Below are 18757 nucleotides of genomic sequence, written 5' to 3' on the forward strand. Positions count from 1 at the left end.
TAACGTCCCTGAAACCTTTGTTTTTTTAAAGTGAATTTTTAAGGTTTTTTATCTCGTCACGTCACGTTTGCAGAGTGTTGGAGAAAAGGGTCTGGGACTCCGAACAGCTCTCAGGAATTCCACTGCGTACGGCTTACAGGATGTACCAGGAGGGCTTCTTGGCCCCAAAGGTCTCTCTGGAGACAAGGTGACTTTTCCCCCCTACTAGTAGTGTGCCCGGAGGCACATTTGTGGAGTGGTGGAGGAAAGGCGCACGGGCTCTGACAACTTCTCAGCAATCCTGCTGTGTGGGACCTACTTGGGGGCCAACTACCCCTCCTGTTACCTCCAGTAAGTCCCATACAGCAGGATTAATCAGTTCTGATAGTAGGAAACGCCCCCTTTCACCACGACTCTGCAAACGCGCCTCCTGGCGCACTACTATTTGGGAGATGAAGTCCTCTTGCCTCTTGAGGGTCCCTGGGGGCTAACTAGCCCTCCTGTTACCTCCAGTAAGCCTCACACAGCTTGATTTGCTGAGAGGTGGTCAGAGACCACGTCCCCTTTCTCCACTACTCCGCAAATGCACCTACTGGCACCCTGCTGCTAGGGGGATGACGTCCACTTTAGTCCTGAGGCCCTCATGATGCAAGGGGATATCATTGCACCCCCCAGCAGTGCGCACAGAGGCGCGTTTGCAGAGTGGTCGAAAAAGGGGCGTGGCCTCAGACCACCTCTCAGCAATCCCACTGTGTGGAGATTACTGGAGTTAACAGGTGGGCTAGTTGGTCCTAAGGACTATCAGGAGTGAAGGGGACTTCATCCCCCAACCAACAGCGCACCTGGTGGCGTGTTTGCAGAGTAGTGGAGAGGGGGCAGAGCCTTCGGCGAGTTGCCGGCTTCGTTTTTATTTTTGGGTTATATTAGGAAGGCTCAGGCTGTGTGCCCCCCCTTTCCTTGACTCTTTTGGGTCCCCCATACCCTGGGGCCTCACCCAATTTTTAATAAAAATAAAACAGTCCGGGAGCTGCGCACCCCCTGACCCTCTCCTTCCGAGGCCAATAAATGTCCCGGGGACCCCATTCCTCGGGGCTAGACCTCTGTGTGTATTTTTTAAAGGGGAGGGGGGCCATGCGACATATAACACTGTTTTTCAGTCGCTATCTCCAAGTTAACATGTGATTGAATCATAACACAATATCCACCTGCAGTTCATCCGAAGTTCTACTTGGTTGTGAGATGCACCTCAATAGCCAGCTGTTCAGCACACAAAGTGTTAGCATACTCAAAGAAGCATCAGCTAGTAATGGCCATTCCTTAATGCACCCCTAGATCTCTTGATCTAGAGTTTCACAGCTTGTAAGTTACCTGTAGGTAAGTCACCATCTCATTGCTGCAAGACTCCAGGTTAATCCTGCGTACAGTCACATACTCCCCAGTCGGCTTATACCTGCCCAGATTCACCGTCATTAACTCCTCAAACCCATGACCTGAAAAAACAGAGAAAAACTATAAGAAGTACAAAAGAGATTACATGCCTACTGTGTAATTCCTAGTCTGCTTTTGCTCGTTTAATTTTACTACCTCTTCAATAGAACAAATTAAGTATTGAACTATTATGCACTGCATTATTCCCTTTCCTAAGGATGATCTGCCTTCTTTCACTTAACCTAGGTATTTCACATCCCATTTTTCAGTTCTCATCGGAGTCTGTAAATATTCATACAAAACAGTAGAATTTGTTGTAGGATTCAATAATAACACAAAATGTACTTTTCTAGGTGGGATAAACTGTAGGTTTTCAGGTCTATTGGACCAAGATGGGTTGTTCCCTGGACGAAGTCTATTGCCAAATTGTTTTTGTTGTCCTATCTTCTAACTCTGAATTTTGCCTGAACTTTTCGGTGCCATAACCTTCAAATTCCCAACCTTCCCACATTGATCATTTACCCAAGGGCAGTGTGAGTACTATATGAAATTAGAACCTAAATAGGCTCATTAGTCATGGGGAAGGCCACACTTCTAAGGCAGTCATGAAGGACTTAAATCATGAGGCACGTTTACTGAATAACATGGCAAAAATAAAACACAAACAATTAGACATTCTGTGTCACATTTACATAGCCAATAAAACGTGTTGATGCAAAAAGAAGCCAATGCTTACGAAAATAGAGATTCTTAGTAAAGAAAACTACCGTCTGATACAAAGTAATATTCATCAACAATCACAAAACACCACTTTATTAATATCTCCCTCTCAAACTCACAGAATAAAACAGTCAGCGTGAAAGTTGGGACCAACTTCATTGCATACATGGAGAGCCATACAAGTTTCTTAGAAACATGTCGAGAAAGTCTGTATTTTCTTTATGATTTATAAATAATTATACCTGCTCTTGTTTAGCATCTGATCTGTCTGTTATTATACTGTTCTTTACATACAAATAGCTTTGTTATGAGTGAGACCCTTTCATGCCATGCCTACCCCATACACTAAATTTTCAAAGCTTGCTATTACCATGGTGTAGTGCTAAAGTCGCATCCTAGAGTCTAGATTTTTGCTGATCTTAAATGCTACCATGCTTACGCTTGCAAAGATTTCCAAACAGTATCCATATGAAACACTTGCATTTGATCACTGAGCCATCAGAATGCGGAGAAGAAATGTACAGAATGCATTATTACCTATGATGGTGAGTAGGTCATAACAGTTACTCTCTGTCAAGAAGGTGCTCATGGCGTCCCTTCTCGGGGAGGCATCTACAGATTCCAAAGCTTCTTCATTGGGCTGGAAAGATGAAGGAGAGTAAAAGCACAAGTAAGTCACATGATAGGAACCTTAAAAAAACATGGCGAGACCTAAAAATGGGCAGTATGCATTGGAGCAAAAACAAAAATAAACAGATAAAAAGTACTTTAGGAGGAAGCCTCCAGTATGATGGGCAATGTCAATTGATGCAATATGCTTGCAACATGGAAGTGGAGCGCAAGAAGTGGATTAGTTGCTTTACTCAATTACAATACGCAATAAAATGAAACCCAACTGTAAACATCGCGCTGTATTGGATACACTGTGCTCTCAACCAAACAGGTGGCTATGCACCCCACTCCTTCATTCGATGAAATGTTGCTTGCAGCATTTGTTCGCATGTAGAAGCGCAGGCGTGCAATATTTTGTGCATTCATATAATGCACTGGCCACATAAAACTGCACACAAAACTCAAGCCAAGTGTGAAAATGTCAAAGCAATAAACTAGCAGTGCTGCATAAGTAGACATGAATGTGCACGCTGTATCTTAGGATAACAAATAATGAGGCATAACTGCTATAAGCAAAAGAATGCAGTATCACAATAAGGGAAGACATTTAAATTGCACATTATGTCAGGTTAATACAGTCACACAACACTTTGAACCTTGTGGCCAGCTTGTGAAACATTAGAATATCAGTACAGATTTGAAGGTCCCTTAACAAGGAGTATATTATTCAAAACTCAAACACCTTCCACTAATTGGTGAGGTTTCCAAGTTGGGATATATATTTGTACATCGTAAGACTAAACTATCAAGGTGATAGTAACGTTTTGTACTGCATACAGCAGAGGACCAGCTCCTCTCAAGCATGACCTGTTGAGCCTAGGCACAGGCTTTGTGACTCTGGACAGTGAAGATTCTTAGCAAATATTTTCACAACGGATACTTCAAAGTTTCATAGTTATCGGAGCATCAAAGTATTTTTCTGGACCTGAATCATCCTCGCCAGTAGAGAAGAACATTGCAGTTTCTGATGTTCAGCAATCCCCAATAACAAATATAGACAAAGCACAGGAGGCCATTGATGTTGAGGAAAGCTGAGCTGCCATCACATTACCCTCTGACATGAACACAATACAGAGTAAAGATCATGAAAATATACTCGGACAAGATTGCTAAACTATGTAGCAGTGAAGACTGCTACAGGGTTTAGCAATCTTCACTGTCCAAAAATAGAGGAAATAGAAATGGTCATTGGAAGAACAGATTTTTGGTTTGAATGAAAAGCAACAGAAATAAACGCGGTGCCTATTATTTTTTTCCTTTTTTGCAACCAACACTATCGTTATTAGCTAGGCAAAGTATCTCAGTGGATGCCCTCCTATCAGCTAATATTCCTACCCCTTTATTGCTTCATATAGAATATAGATGATGAGGTATTGTAAAACTATCTGCATTTGAAAGCTATTGTTGACAAGGGGAATGGGGGGGGGGGGGTCATTAAACACATTTGAAATATTAAAGTGAAGCAACAATACCAACATCACAGACTGATTGCTTTAATAGCACGCTACTAGATAGCAAATATTAATATGTAAAGGCACTACAACTGCATAGTGAGGTCAACAAACAAGATAGAAAATAAAAGCAGCTTCAGTAAAAACACCTTCTTCCTTCAGATTTCTCTCAGTTAAGTATTATGCTAGGTTTGAGTTTTGCTCGCTGGGCCAAATTCACTTTATTCAATGATTAAGAGCCATTGGCCAATCTTTGCGAATCTGGCCCTTCTCATCTATGGTCTATATTTTTGAACTATAGATTAGCTACAGATATTGTTTGATGTGTATGGTTTACTTTAGACTTTGTGGGTTACTGTTAAGGTCCTCGCATGGGTAAGCTCGAGCTTCTTTCCCACATCCCTGCTCAACTTCCCTCTTCCATTTAGATTTTCCCCTTCAATTTCATTCTTTGTACTATGAAACTTGAATAGGCTTTCTCTGAGGCCTCATGGGCACGCCCGAGTAGAGTTTCCACAGGTACTGTTCCACCGGCATTGGCATTCTCTATTGCTGTAGCTACTAATAGACTACTGTGATTGGAAGCTACTCCTTTACTGTGGACAGACATGCTCCCAGACAAGCCCTCTGGAACTGAGAACTCTCAAAACCACATTATTTGTTTCAAATGCTATGCATTTTTTGATAGCCGTACAAAAAAAGAAAACACGGGGGAGGTGCCAAGATGGCGATCGGGACGGCAGCGTAGGCTCCCGGCTCCGTGAACCTCCACATCCCGCACAGATATCCTGCACGAGATCCTTAGCCTGCGCTATATGCCCGTGTTGGTGGTTGAGAGCGGCGACCGATCGTGTGATTCTGAAGTTTCTGGCGGCGGTACCGCCGGAGAAATGTTCATTTGAAGTTTGCGGCCTGTGCAACCCTGGAACCGGGACCTCGGGTGGACAACATGGCCGGGTAGCAGTTCAATAACAGCGGCCATTGGTGACTGGGTGGAGTCGGAACACCGGAGCGGTGCGAATATTGGCCTGAATTTCGCTGTGGTCATTCCTGCCACTGAGCGTAGCGGAACGAGTGCATGCCCGAGGTGGCAATTCCAAGATTCTTCGGTAATTGCCTGAGCCCTCGCCAGTGAGCTGCTCGGACGCTGCCTGTAACGTGTCCCGATTTTCGCGGGCTACTCACGAATTTTTGCGGGTACTGGTCCAGGGTGAGGATGGCTGTTACCTGTGACTACACACTGGACACATATTTTGCCTGCCCCCGGAACCCTGTTTGCAGTGACATGGAACTGGATGCGCCTGTGCCTGAGTCCCGGTCCCAGTCTGGGGTGGAACTACCCTGCGGCCATCTTGATAGGATGGAGTCTATCATCCTGTATACTGGGTCTCAGCAAGATTGGGAGAGTGTGGCGAAGAGGAGCGTAGCGGAGCGGGCGCGGGGAGCTGTGCTGGGGTACGGTGACCTTCTTGAAGCTCTCGGTGCCCTTCATTCCACCCTGGTTCACGGCGCCCGGGTATTGGGGAGAAAGCTTGATGGTATCGAGTCAGCGTCGGAGCAGTTGCGATCTGCCTGTCCCCAGGTACACAAGGATTTGTTTCACTCTACACAGGAGGAAAGTGTCGTGGCCGCCCCTGTGAATAAGGGAAAGCTGGAAAATTCGGACAATGTGGCAGCGTGTGGTCGGCAGGCTGTGGGTTTGGTCTGTTCCGGAGGTTTTAGATTTGAGCAGAAGGTGGTGACTTTGTCCCACGCACGGCCTCCGGCGACCCAGGCAATATTCAAGCACCGTTCGCCTGCTCTGGCTGATTCCTCCTTCCTGGACCTTGTGTGCAACGCATGTCCTGGGGCAATACCGGGAAAGATGCTCCTCCATGATGATGACTGTGTTGGTATTCGGCGACGTCCACACTACATGTGTATGTCGCCTTCTGGTCTTTTTTGGACGCTCCTCTTCCTCGTCACATTAGACATGGCAATGGGTCAAGGGGTATGCATTGGTGGATTCGCAAAGAGAGGCCAAGGATAAGGCTGATCCTTCAGAGGTTGTCATTTAATAGGCGGGCGGGCACGGGGGATGCATGCTCTCACGGCATAACTAATAGTGTAGTAGGTGAATAATGCTCCCCATTTCTCTTTGACATGGTTGATTTTTGTTGTTTACTGTTTACCTTGGGGAGGAACATATTGTGCGGGAGGGAGAAGCCGGGGGCATGTTTGAAGGCCCTCCTCCAGTTTATTAATAATCTCTCCATTTCCCCGTCAGGTGGGGTTTTCTTTCTTTCTCCTTTTTCCCTGTTTCTTCTAGATTTCGGGTCTGGTTCTAGGGCGACAGGCACACTGCTGGGGGGGGAGCCGTAGTCATTTGCAGGGGTGCAGGGTGGGGGGTTGGGGGAGGGGATTTTTTAGTTTTTTTTTCTTTGTTTCTATGGCCTCCTTTTTTTTCCTCTTATCTTTCTTTGTCTTTTCTTTTCTGGGGTCAGTACGGTAGGGTTCCTTCGCTGTCAATCACTGCTTTTTCATCTGTGCCTCAATTTCCGTGGTGTTTTCTGGGTCTTCGGGCAGGGGACTGCAGGCGCAATTGCTCGTGATATTCCTCCACATCCTGAACCTCCTGTTTCAGCGACATTGACTTGATCGATTGCTGTTTATTGTTGACGTTTACTACTCTGCCTGCCATTTTTTGCTCCTGGGAAATTGTTTGGCACCTGATCCTTCCATTCTCTATTATAAAATGAAAACCTTTTATATCCTGGTTTCCTACTAGTGATGTTCAGTGGCCAAGAGTATACTAAAATGGAGAATCTGCTCCCCGAGGTGCTGCATGTGATTAAAATTTGCTTTCTGTTACTCTAACTGCTTAGCGGCCGGCCCCGGGGGTTGTAGGCCCATACTTGTCTTTGGTTGAAATGTCAATAAAGGTTTAAAAAAAAAAAAAAAAACACACATTACACTTTCTTAAAAATGACCATATTCTAACTGGTTTTATATATATTTTTTACTTTGCTAATCTAATCTCCTTACATTCAAATTATTGCCATCCTAGTTTTTAGTTCTACAGTTGGTTATTCGTTAGCCTACATAACAGAGCTACATAACAGAGCTACAACCGAACCAAACTACTTCTATAATTGATCATCATTTTCTGGTTGCTCCTATTTATTCTCTCAGGTAGCCAGTATGGATTCCAAGACAGAGAGTGATGCAAAAAAAACCTTGAAAATGTGTTTGCTCCAATGCAGTCCTTCAGACCATTCCATCCGTTCGGACCTTGTCCACAGGGTTACAGAAACAGACTTCCTTTCCCTTGGACTTTAGGATATGGAGGTCTTTCAAGAAGAATGACTTGTAGAAACGTGGCAAAGTTGCTGCTAGAAGAGGTTTCATATACAAAATTATCACTGCCCCATGACTGACCCTTCTGCCTTAAGACAGTAGCTTGCCCAAAATTCTACTATGGGGAACGACATCTGTAATAAATGTCAATTTGGTGGCTGCATTTTTTAGCAATTTTTAGCATTACTATCAAGAGTGCACAAGGACATCTCCGATAGCATTATCACCTGCAATCAGTGGTCTGGTAGTGGGGAATTTAGGACTTCACTGTTTATCCAGTCTAAGCAGTAATAAGGAAAACCTTGAATTAATGCCAAAGAATAAACATAATTTACCAGACGAGGTTCAAGCCTGTAAAAAGTATTTTAGAGTACTTGAAATCAACCACGTTGTTTGATTCTTCGCCTAGCCAGTATTCCCCGTCTTTGGAGTGGATCCTTTCACCCTACGTTGGAAACACGACCATCTGAAAAGAAGTTTGAATTTACATGTATTAAGGTCTACAACGCTCCCATCAATTCACAGAAGCTAGTAACTTCAGCTCATAACCATAAGGTCATTACTTTCATAGACTTGTAGACCGCCAGATTTGGAGAAAGGTGGCAGTATCAATTCACTGGATTGTGCTTCGGTCTTAATAAACTAGCTTAATTCACAAGTTTTTCCCTGAACCTTGAAATTATTAATGGACGGTATGCCTCCTTGGAAAGCCGACACAGCCACTTCTACTAAGCATAGAAACAGCCTTCTTACTGAGATTGATCTCAAGCTCTCACAACTGGTCACAATGGAAAAGAGATGAGAACACTGGAATGCAAAGAGTTCCACTGATTACAATGGAGTGGCTTGGGCCTGCAACTCTCGGTCAGACCATTAACAACTACTATAGTGCTCAGCAGCAGGCTATAAAAAAAAAAAAAAAAAAATTAAAAAAAAGAGAGCGCAACACACAATTACGACTCGGTCTCCCCTGACATTGCTTTCCTAACTGAAATCCCACGAACCCCAGCTGGAGGCCGGACGTAGTCATCGCCCCCGCGGGTACAAGAACACCCGCAAGGACCGCAACGACCGACCAGAAGACGGCATTGCCATCGTCCACAAGAACACCCCCCACCTGACCACCCTATCGGATGACCGAACAACCATGGAACATCTCCACTTCCAGCTCCAGACCAACCTGAACACTAACATCTGCGGCACCCTCGTCTACACAGACCTCTTGTCCCCCGTCTGCCCTTCACCAACTTCATTATTGTATTGTAAGACTCCTTCAAGAAGTTTCTACCCCACTCCTCTAGGCAACTGTACTCTTCTTGCGCACCAACCTGTATTGTGACGTATCAGCTGGCATTCTAGAATGCCAGCTGATCGAGCGTCAGTTGGAGAAGATCTGTTGGGAGTCGACACGCTGTGTGCCACTGCGCTGGCCTCCCGTTTCTGGTATGCTGTTTCCTTGAGAAGAATAAAGCTTCACTTCCAATACCTACGTGTGTGTAATTCTTCATAAGAATGGCGACGATTACAGCACACCAACGAACCAGCGCATATTGAGGCATTCCGCCTCTGGCATCACCTTCCTCAAGCAGCTTTCAGCGATCTCTGGAGGTACTGGTGCACTTGTATTTCATCACCAGCTGAGCAGTTGTTACTGATTGACCTTTATGGCCCATTCATGAGGTAACTTTTTCTTTTAGCGTAGTGCTCTATCTTCGACGTCTTTGCCACGCATGCTGCGGTACATTCCGGCACATTTCTGAGGAGACAACCTACTTTGGTAACGCATGCTGGACTCCAAACTAGCCTTGCGCTTGTGGCAGCTACCTCGTCAGTTTCTTGTGGAACGTCTAGTACGCCTAACGCCACCTAGTGGTGACGTCTGTGAAACGCACATGCATCCTACAGCGAGCGTAACTTCGCCAGTCTGCCATCCTTATTGAATTGTTTGTTGTTCTTCCAACGCATCATATTTACAGATTATCGTGTATGTACAGAGTTTCTTCACCACATTTATCGACTGCACAGTACATCTCTCCCAATCTGCATCATAACCAGTATTATCCGTCTAAATGCTGCCAGCAACCAATCCTGGGAAAAAGGTGGATTCTCATCAAAGCTGATTTCAAGGTGTTGTTGATCTCAAGTTGTCTTCGCATTTTATCCACATTTCTTTGACAGGGTGGACAGCCACATTTACGCATTGCATTGTGTGGGGTACCACCATCTAACTGAAATTTGTGTATGAACACCCATGTACAATTATTCGTGATATCCAGTGCTGGCTCAAATTTATATCACTTTTCAACCACATCCTCACTATGGCGTCAGGTAATGTGTATTTATCATCACCAAAAGCATTTTTACCTGCAGCAGGAGAGCCTGTATTGCAATGGGAGGTACTGCGTGAATATTTCACAAATTACATTTCTACATTCGACAATGAGGAGGAAGACTTAACCCCGGAGAAGAAAAATAAAATTTTACTGCATTGCTTGGGAACTGGTGGGCTCAAAGTATATAATCGTATATATAAAAGAGTCTGTTCAGGTGATCATGGGGATGTATACACGAATGCACTGGAGGATTTAGACAATTATTACAAACCCACAGTTTGCATTGCAGGAGATAGATACAAATTCTACCACACGAAACAAGGCAAGGAAGCATCTATAGAGGATTATGTCGCAGTTCTTAAGAATTTGGTTCTTACATGTCGTTTTGGAGTTTTACACGAGAAACTGATAAGGGATCAGATTGTTATGCCCTCTGCCAATCCTGCCATCTAGTACTCGCTATGGGCCAAAGGTGAAAAACACTGGTAGATGTGCCAAAGCGGTACTGTCGGAAACCAAAGCACAACGAACCGTCAATTGTTGCAAAATAAGTGGAGTGAAACCTCGCCCTTAGTCGTCGTTCAACTATAAGAGTAAAAATGCGTTTGAGACTGATCACCAAAACAGCTTTAATAGTTCCTCCCAAAGGGAGTGCAACAAATGTGGTAGCACTAAACATTTGGCCAATGACAAAAGGTGCCCTGCATGCTCACAAAAGTGTACCAAGTAGTAGGTCATTTCATGAAGGTTTGCAAGAAAAAAAAACTAACAATAGAGTCAAGTTAATTGCGCAGAGTGATGATTCAGAGTCTTCAAATTTATGCATACTTTGGGACACGAATTAACCCAAACAGATGTTTCTCTTAAAACATTCACAGGCGAACCAATTGAAATGTGGGGTTACAGAAAATTGAAATTGGTTTTTAAAAATAGAGAAACCATAAGCAAATTGTATGTTTCTGCCACTGGTCCTTCAGTATTGGGTTGGAGGGATCAAGGCAAGTTAGGTATTACCCTAAATCCCACCAGCCCTGAACCTGTTTTACTTATGCAGGCGGAGGATAAGTTAGGAGGGGTCATGTCCAAGAAATTCCACAAAGTTTTTGACGGAAGCATTGGGAAGCTAAAAGGGTTTAAACATAGAATACAACAGAAAGCAAATACAAAGCCTTGCATACACAAGGTGAGAAATAATCCCTTAGCATTAAAAGAAAAAGTTAGATTACAACTAGAAGTGTTACAGAAAGCAGGAGTCATAGAACCCACTGAGTACTCTGAGTGGGTTGCGCCATTGGCCATAGCAAGGAAAGCCAATGAAAAGTTGAGATTATGCCTCGACTTGCGCAACCTCAATCAGAGCATCCAGATGGACCAGCATCCTCTACCCAAGATCAATGAGATGTTGGCACATACAAAAGAAATGTTGTGGTACTTTACCATTGACCTCACGGCGGCCTATCATCAGGTATCTCTACACCCAGACAGAAGAAACTTAACAACCTTTATAATCACCTTTCGGTTGTTATAGATTTAAAAGAGTTCCCTTTCGTTTAGCGTCTGCTGCTGTGATGTTTCAAAGACTTATGCACGTGATATTCAAGGGCTTCAAGAACCTGCTCATCTTTCTGGATGACATTTTGGTTATGGGTAGACGCAAAGGTGAGCATGACCAAAATTTGTGAAAGTATTGAGCAAATTACAAAAATAAGGTTTGACAGCTGAATACAACAAATGTAAATTCGCAAAAAAACTTGACCTATTTGGGCCATGAAATCATACAAGAGGGTACCAAACCAAAAAAAGAATTGTTGGGGGCCATAAGAGATGCTCCTGTGCCTAAGAATAGAGAAAAAGTGCGAGCATTCTTGGGGATGGTGGAATTCTATTCCAAATTTGTGAAGAATTTTTCCACTAAAACTTATGATATCAAACAGCAGTTAAAACTCAAGAACAAATCTGAATGGCACCTGGAGTGCCAACATTTTTTTGTCTCTCAAAGAGGATATTTGTAATGCCCCCGCCTTACAAGGTTTTGATCCAAATTTACCCAGTATTGTCACTACTGATGCCAGTGGAAGGGGCGTAGGTGCTGTGCTCACCCAGAAGAACATGTTGGATATTGAGGACACCATCGCTTTTGCCTTGCGCTCCTTAACTCCTACTGAGGAGAAATATTCCGTGATTGAGCGCGAGGCTCTTGCGTGTGTGTGGGGTCTGGAGCACGTCCGCCAATTTGTTTGGGGGGTAAGAAAGTCTTATTGCAGAGTGATCATAAACCCCTCACTAAGGTATTAACCACTAAAGGGCTGTATGCTGCCTCACCTAGACTGGCTCGCATGTCGGTGAGACTGTTGGAATTCAATTACGATGTGCAATGCGTACCCGTTACTAAGAATATTGTTGCCGACTTCCTTAGACGGTTGCTCCTCCCCATGAGTGAATGTGTAGAAGACATTGAAGAGGAGTTTTGTGTTGCTAATTTTATTGAGGAATTCCATGGTATTTCAAAGGATGAAGGCATGAAGGCACAAAACGAGGACGTTGTGTTGCATGATTTAGGCAAAATGATACTTGGTGGGTGGCCTGGGAAGAAACAGATACTTAAGGAACTTACAACTTTTTGGGAACTAATACATGAATTGCCATTAGAAGGAGGTCTAATTTAAGACAAGGAAAAGTGGAACCTCCTGAAGCCTTAAGGAGTAGAATCTTGGAGATTTGCCACGAGGGGCACTAAGGAATCAACAAGTTAAGCTTTGGTATTGGTGGCCTGGATGTGACAGTGCGATTCAAAGGACGGTTAGGGATTGTGCCAAGTGTGAGAATTCTGATAAGTTGCAGGTGACTTTCAGGCCCATGTTACACCCGTTGTTTAGCCAGAGTATGCCCTAGGAGAGAATAGGCATTGACATAATGGGACCTATAAGAGAACAGGTATACATTGTTGTTGTAGTGGATAATTTCTCTAAATGGCCTGAAGTGGATATACTCCACAAAACTGATACAGGCACTATCATCAAATTCCTCGACAAAATTTTCACTAGGGAGGGTTTACCCAAGTACATCCTCTGTGACAATGGACCACAGTTCATTTCAGAAAACTTTAAAAAGTACGTTAAAAGGAATGGTATCGTGCACAAAACAACCTCTGTTTACCATGCTGCTGGCAACGGAGTAGTAGAACGGTTCAACCATGTCATCAAGGGCATATTGTTAAGAGTCAAACGTAGTGGGTTCACTGAAAAAGGGCAGAGTCGTTACACCCAGCCTCTAGAAGTAAAGAAAGTATTTAGCAATGAACAAGTTACTTACCTTCGGTAACGCTTTTTCTGGTGGATACAGTATCTGCCTGTGGATTCCTCACCTTGTGAATATCCCCTGCGCCAGCAACATTCGGAAACTTTTGTAGCAGTCCACGCCGATGGGGTCGAAGATGACGTCACAGAGACACGGCTCCGCTCGCGACTCCACTGACGTCACCGGCTCCATAAGAAGACCTCCTCGGCGTGATGACGTCAGTTCCGCCCCTTTTTTCCGTGCCTCCGAGGCACACGGACGGACTGACAGCAATATGTACATAAACAGCATACACAGTACACAATATGCATATCAACACACACAGTGTGGAAAAGAAACATCAAAGCACTAGAAACAACCCAATGTCCTTGACAGTCATAAATACATTTGAAATCATCAATAGAATTACCGTCATAGAGTCACTGGAATAGAAGGATGGACAACGGGGAGGCGGGTGGGTCAGTGAGGAATCCACAGGCAGATACTGTATCCACCAGAAAAAGCGTTACCGAAGGTAAGTAACTTGTTCTTCTGATGGATACATCTGCCAGTGGATTCCTCACCTTGTGAATAGATTCCACAGCAGTCCCCGCTCCCGGAGGAGGGTGTCCATCCCCCTATACCAGAAAATCCTGAAGGACGGAACGGGCAAAATGTCCGTCCCTCCTCACCTCAGAGTCCGAACAATAATGTTTTGCAAAGGTGTGAAGGGAGGCCCAAGTTGCCGCCCTACAAATGTCCTCCACAGGAACACCCCTAGACAAAGCAGAGGTAGAAGACTTTGCTCTAGTGGAATGAGCTCTTAAACCCTCCGGAGGCTCCTTACCAGCTAGGGAGTAGCAGATCTTGATGCATAGCACAATCCATCTTGAAAGGGTGCGCTTGTGCACCGCACGACCCTTTCTGCAGCCAGCAAAGCCCACAAAGAGCTGGTCATCAATCCTGTAGTCCTTAGTCCTGTCCAGGTAAAAGCTCACCGCCCTCTTAGGGTCCAAACGGTGAAGTCTCTCCTCCTCCTTGGAAGGGTGAGGGGGAGGATAAAAGGTAGGAAGGGTAATGGACTGCCCCAGATGGAAGGGAGTTACCACCTTAGGCAAAAACGCAGCCCTGGTCCGGAGAACCATTCTTTCAGCATGCACAGTCAAGAATGGGGGTTTTGAACTAAGAGCTTGAAGCTCACTTACTCTCCTTGCCGAGGTGATTGCAACGAGGAAAACCGTCTTAAAAGACAACAGTCTCAAGGGACACTTATGTAAGGGCTCGAAAGGAGAACCCATAAGATAAGTCAGTACAAGGTTTAAGTCCCACTGAGGTACAATAAAGGGAGTAGGAGGAAATTTATTCGTAAGGCCCTTGAGAAACCTAAGCACAATAGGTGATTTAAATAAGGACGGCTGATCCGGCAGGCATAGGAAAGCCGACAAAGCCGATAAATATCCCTTAACAGTGGCCACAGCAAAGCCTTGCTGGGCAAGAGAAAGAGCAAACTGCAGAATGTTAGACAAACGAGCCTTCAAGGGATCAATCGACCTCTCCCCACACCAGAGAACGAACTTAGACCACCTATAGGAGTATATGGATTTGGTGGAGTGTCGCCTGGCCGATAAAATAACATCCACCACATCTGGCGGGAGAGAGAAAGAATTCAGGTTGCCCCGTTCAATCTCCAGGCATGAAGGTGTAAGCTCCGGAGGTGGGGGTGTAGAACCTGCCCCTCCGACTGCGAGAGGAGGTCTGCCCTCAGAGGGAGACGGAGCGGAGGGCACGAGGAGAGGTGGAGAAGATCTGTGTACCACACCCTTCTTGGCCAATCCGGGGCGATCAATATAACTTGGGCCCGGTCTTGGCGAACCTTCCTCAGAACCCGAGGAATCATGGGTATGGGAGGAAACGCGTAAAGGAGTCGTGAGCCCCAACTCAACTGAAACGCGTCTCCCAACGCCCCCTGCATCGGATACTGGAGACTGCAGAATGACAGGCAGTGCGCGCTCTCGAAAGTGGCAAACAGATCCACCCGAGGAGTTCCCCACGTCCGAAAGACGTGACGAACTACCTCCGGATGGAGCCTCCACTCGTGGTCGGCAGAGAACTGCCGACTGAGACTGTCCGCACGAACGTTCAGCACCCCGGCCAGATGATTTGCCATCAGACAAATCCGATGGTCCTGAGCCCAGGACCATAGACGCAGGGCCTCTCTGCACAGACAAAGAGACCCCACTCCTCCCTGCTTGTTTATATACCACATCGCGGTAGTGTTGTCCGTCAGAACCTGAACAGACTGACCGCGAAGGGAAGGGAGGAAGGCCTTGAGCGCCAAGCGTATCGCCCGTAACTCCAAAAGGTTGATGTGAAGCAACCTTTCCTCTGGAGACCAAAGACCCTTGATCTCCAGATCCCCCAGATGAGCACCCCACCCTAAGGTGGATGCATCCGTTATCACCGTGGCCACCGATGGAGGTAGATGGAAGGGCTTCCCTTGGGACAGATTGCCCTCCACGCTCCACCAAGACATCTCCGCTGCAGCTTCTCTGGAGATCCTCACAGACTCCCTGAGATCTCCCTTGTGCTGATACCACTGCTTGCGGAGGCACCACTGGAGCGCCCTCATCTGCCAGCGTGCATGGTTGACCAACAGTATGCAGGAAGCGAACAGACCGAGCAGGCGAAGGACCTTCAGAACTGGAACAACCGCTCCGCTGAAAAACAAAGGAATCATTTCCTGTATGTCGAGAATCCTTTGAGGAGGAGGGAATGCTCGACACACAGTAGTGTCCAGTACCGCACCTATGAACAGGTTGCGCTGAGAGGGCACCAGGTGAGATTTGGGCACGTTGATCGAAAAACCCAATCTGTACAACAGCCGAGTTGTATCCTGCAGATGACACAGCACCTTCTCCGACGACTCCGCCTTGATCAGCCAGTCGTCCAAATAAGGGAAAACCGAAATTCCCGATCTTCTGAGATGGGCTGCCACCACTGCCATCACCTTTGTGAAGACTCGAGGTGCCGAAGTAAGACCAAACGGAAGGACCGCAAACTGATAATGTTGCGACCCTACCGTGAAACGGAGATACTTCCTGTGCGACTTCAGGATGGGGATGTGAAAATACGCATCCTGCAAGTCGAGCGACACCATCCAGTCCTCCTGATTCAGCGCCTGAAGAACCTGCGCAAGGGTGAGCATCTTGAACTTCTCCTGTTTCAGGTAAAAGTTCAGGATTCTGAGGTCTAGAATCGGACGCAATCTGCCGTCCTTCTTCGGGATCAGAAAATACCGGGAGTAGCATCCCTGACCCCTCTCCTGCTCCGGAACCACCTCTATCGCTCCTTTCTGAAACAACTTCAGGACTTCTTCCTGCAGGAGAAGACGGTGGTCCTCCGAGCAAGCACCTTGGCAAGGAGGGTAAACTGGAGGGAATTCCCGAAAGGGAAGGGCGTACCCATTTTCTACAAGATCCAGAACCCAAAGGTCTGTAGTAACCGATTCCCAATCTTGTAGAAAATGGGTAAGCCGGCCCCCCACAGGACCAGCATGATCCGGAATGTCGAATCTAGGGCTGTTTTGCGATGGTGGGAGGGGCTGAGGAAGAGGAAGAGGAGGAGGAAAGTTGACGGCCACGTGAGCGACCCCTAAGCCTCCCTCTATATCCCTTGGAGCTTTGCTGCTGCTGCTGCTGCTGCTGCTGCTGGGCTGGTCTATAAGAACGAAAACTCGCCCTTCCAAAACCTCTGTACCTTTTGAAAGTACCTCTCGGCTGGGATTGAAGGCCCAACGACCTAGCCGTAGCCTTACTTTCTTTGAAGCGCTCGAGAGCAGCATCAGCCTTCTTCCCAAACAGACCAGACCCATCAAAAGGTAAGTCCAACAAGGTCGACTGGACATCCGAAGAAAATTCGGAGGACTTAAGCCATGCTCCCCTCCTGGTGGCAACTGAAGACCCCATGACCCTGGCAACTGAGTCTGCTGTATCCAAGCCACTCTGTATAACCTGGCGAGCAGCCGCCTGGGCATCCGACAGTACTTCACTGAAGCCTGCCCTATCCACCTCCGACAGCTTCGGTGCCAACTTTTTAGCTGAATCCATAAGCGCATGGATATAGCGCCCCAATAAACAAGTCGCATTAGAAGACTTTAATGCCATACTGGCTGAAGAAAAGACTTTCTTGGCCGATTGGTCCACCTTCTTGGCCTCTCTGTCCCCTGGGACCTGAGGAAACGCACCTTTTGAACGTCCAGAACAAGCAGCCTGAACGACCAGACTTTCAGGTGAAGGGTGTGATGACAAAAACTCAGGATCCCCCGGAGCCACCCTATATCTCCTTGCAACCACCTTGGACACCGCAGGAGCCGAAAAAGGCTTGCGCCACACATCCAACACAGGCTCCAATATTGCTTCATTAAAAGGCAACAGCGGCTCTGACACCGCAGTTGGTGAGTGCAACACCTCAGTCAAGATATTAGACTTGAACTCAACAGATGGCAATTGAAGGTCCAACAACTCTGCAGCCTTTCTTATCACAGCATGATAAGGAGCCGCGTCTTTAGAAGGTTCATCTGAAGGAGGAGTGATCTCCCACTCCGGAGACAAATCCAACCCACTTGCCTCCTTCAATTCGTCAAACACCTCATCGGATTCGACCAATTCTCCCTCTTCAGCCTCATCCATAAGATAGCTCCTCTCCTCCAGCACTCTCTGCGCCTCTCTCCTGGAACGGATCCGCACCTGCGGCGTCGGCGGCGCCGTGATCGAATCCGACGGCGCCGGCAGAGGCGTCGAACGCGGATCAGCTGGAGCAGCCGGCGTCGAACGAGGTCGAGTCGGCGCCGGTGAAGAGGGAAGCGGCGTCGATGTTTTCGGCGCCGGCATCTGCCAAGACGGCGTCGCTGGGAAGAAAGGCATAAACGGTGCTTGAGGATAAACCTGCGGCACTCCCAGATTAAAAGCCATCGGACCCATCGGACCCATAGGTGCACCAGAGGAATACATGGCCCGTGAGAACACCCCATACATCGCATTGAGATACTGCGAGGGGTCCTGACCTGGATTAGGGAAAGCTGGATACTGGTCAGGTAACACCGGACTCGGGCCTGCCGGCGCCGACGGTGGAACTTGCGGCGTCACAGACCCACCCGGAGCCTGATCATCCTCATCCTGGGCCGGAGTCGGAGACGGAGCCGAAGGACCTGCAGGACCTGGAGAAGCCATCGGTGCCGGCGAATCAGCCGGAGCCGGAGAAAACACAGGAGAAGATGGAACAGGAGGCGAAGCCGGAACAGGAGAAGGAGACACTGACTCCCTTCGACGCCGAGCAGGCGATTTAGACTTCGACGTCGAGGCCTTGTGATGAGACGAATGCCTCCTTTTCTTCTTATGCTTCTTGCTCTTTGAAGCATGTCCCGACGTCGACTTGGAAGCCGACCTCGACCTGGATCTTCTTCTACCTCTTTTCTCCTTTCTCTTCATCCGGGCGATAAAGAGCTTTGCCTCTCTTTCCTTAAGAGCCTTTGAGCTCATCTTCCTGCAACACGAACATCCTTCA

At 46.7% G+C, this 18757-nt stretch overlaps 1 protein-coding gene across 6 annotated transcripts in view; it reads right to left on the reverse strand.

The window, feature by feature from the left end:
• LOC146871802 (STE20-related kinase adapter protein alpha-like) overlaps window positions 1–18757 on the reverse strand; it is a 302580-nt gene that overhangs the window by 198355 nt on the left and 85468 nt on the right. For all 6 annotated transcript variants that reach the window (XR_014981078.1, XM_085651482.1, XM_085651464.1 and 3 more), the window contains 2 exons: window positions 2665–2767; window positions 1348–1469 (listed from right to left, as the gene is read on the reverse strand). Coding sequence is in view for 5 of the 6 variants with exons in the window: in XM_085651449.1 (XP_085507575.1) it covers window positions 1348–1469; window positions 2665–2767 (225 nt within the window). In the remaining variant the exon portion in view is untranslated. The remainder of the gene's footprint in view (window positions 1–1347; window positions 1470–2664; window positions 2768–18757) is intronic.

This window comes from Triturus cristatus, chromosome 1_1, assembly GCF_964204655.1.
Source record: "Triturus cristatus chromosome 1_1, aTriCri1.1, whole genome shotgun sequence".
NCBI classification, from domain to species: Eukaryota; Metazoa; Chordata; class Amphibia; order Caudata; family Salamandridae; genus Triturus; species Triturus cristatus.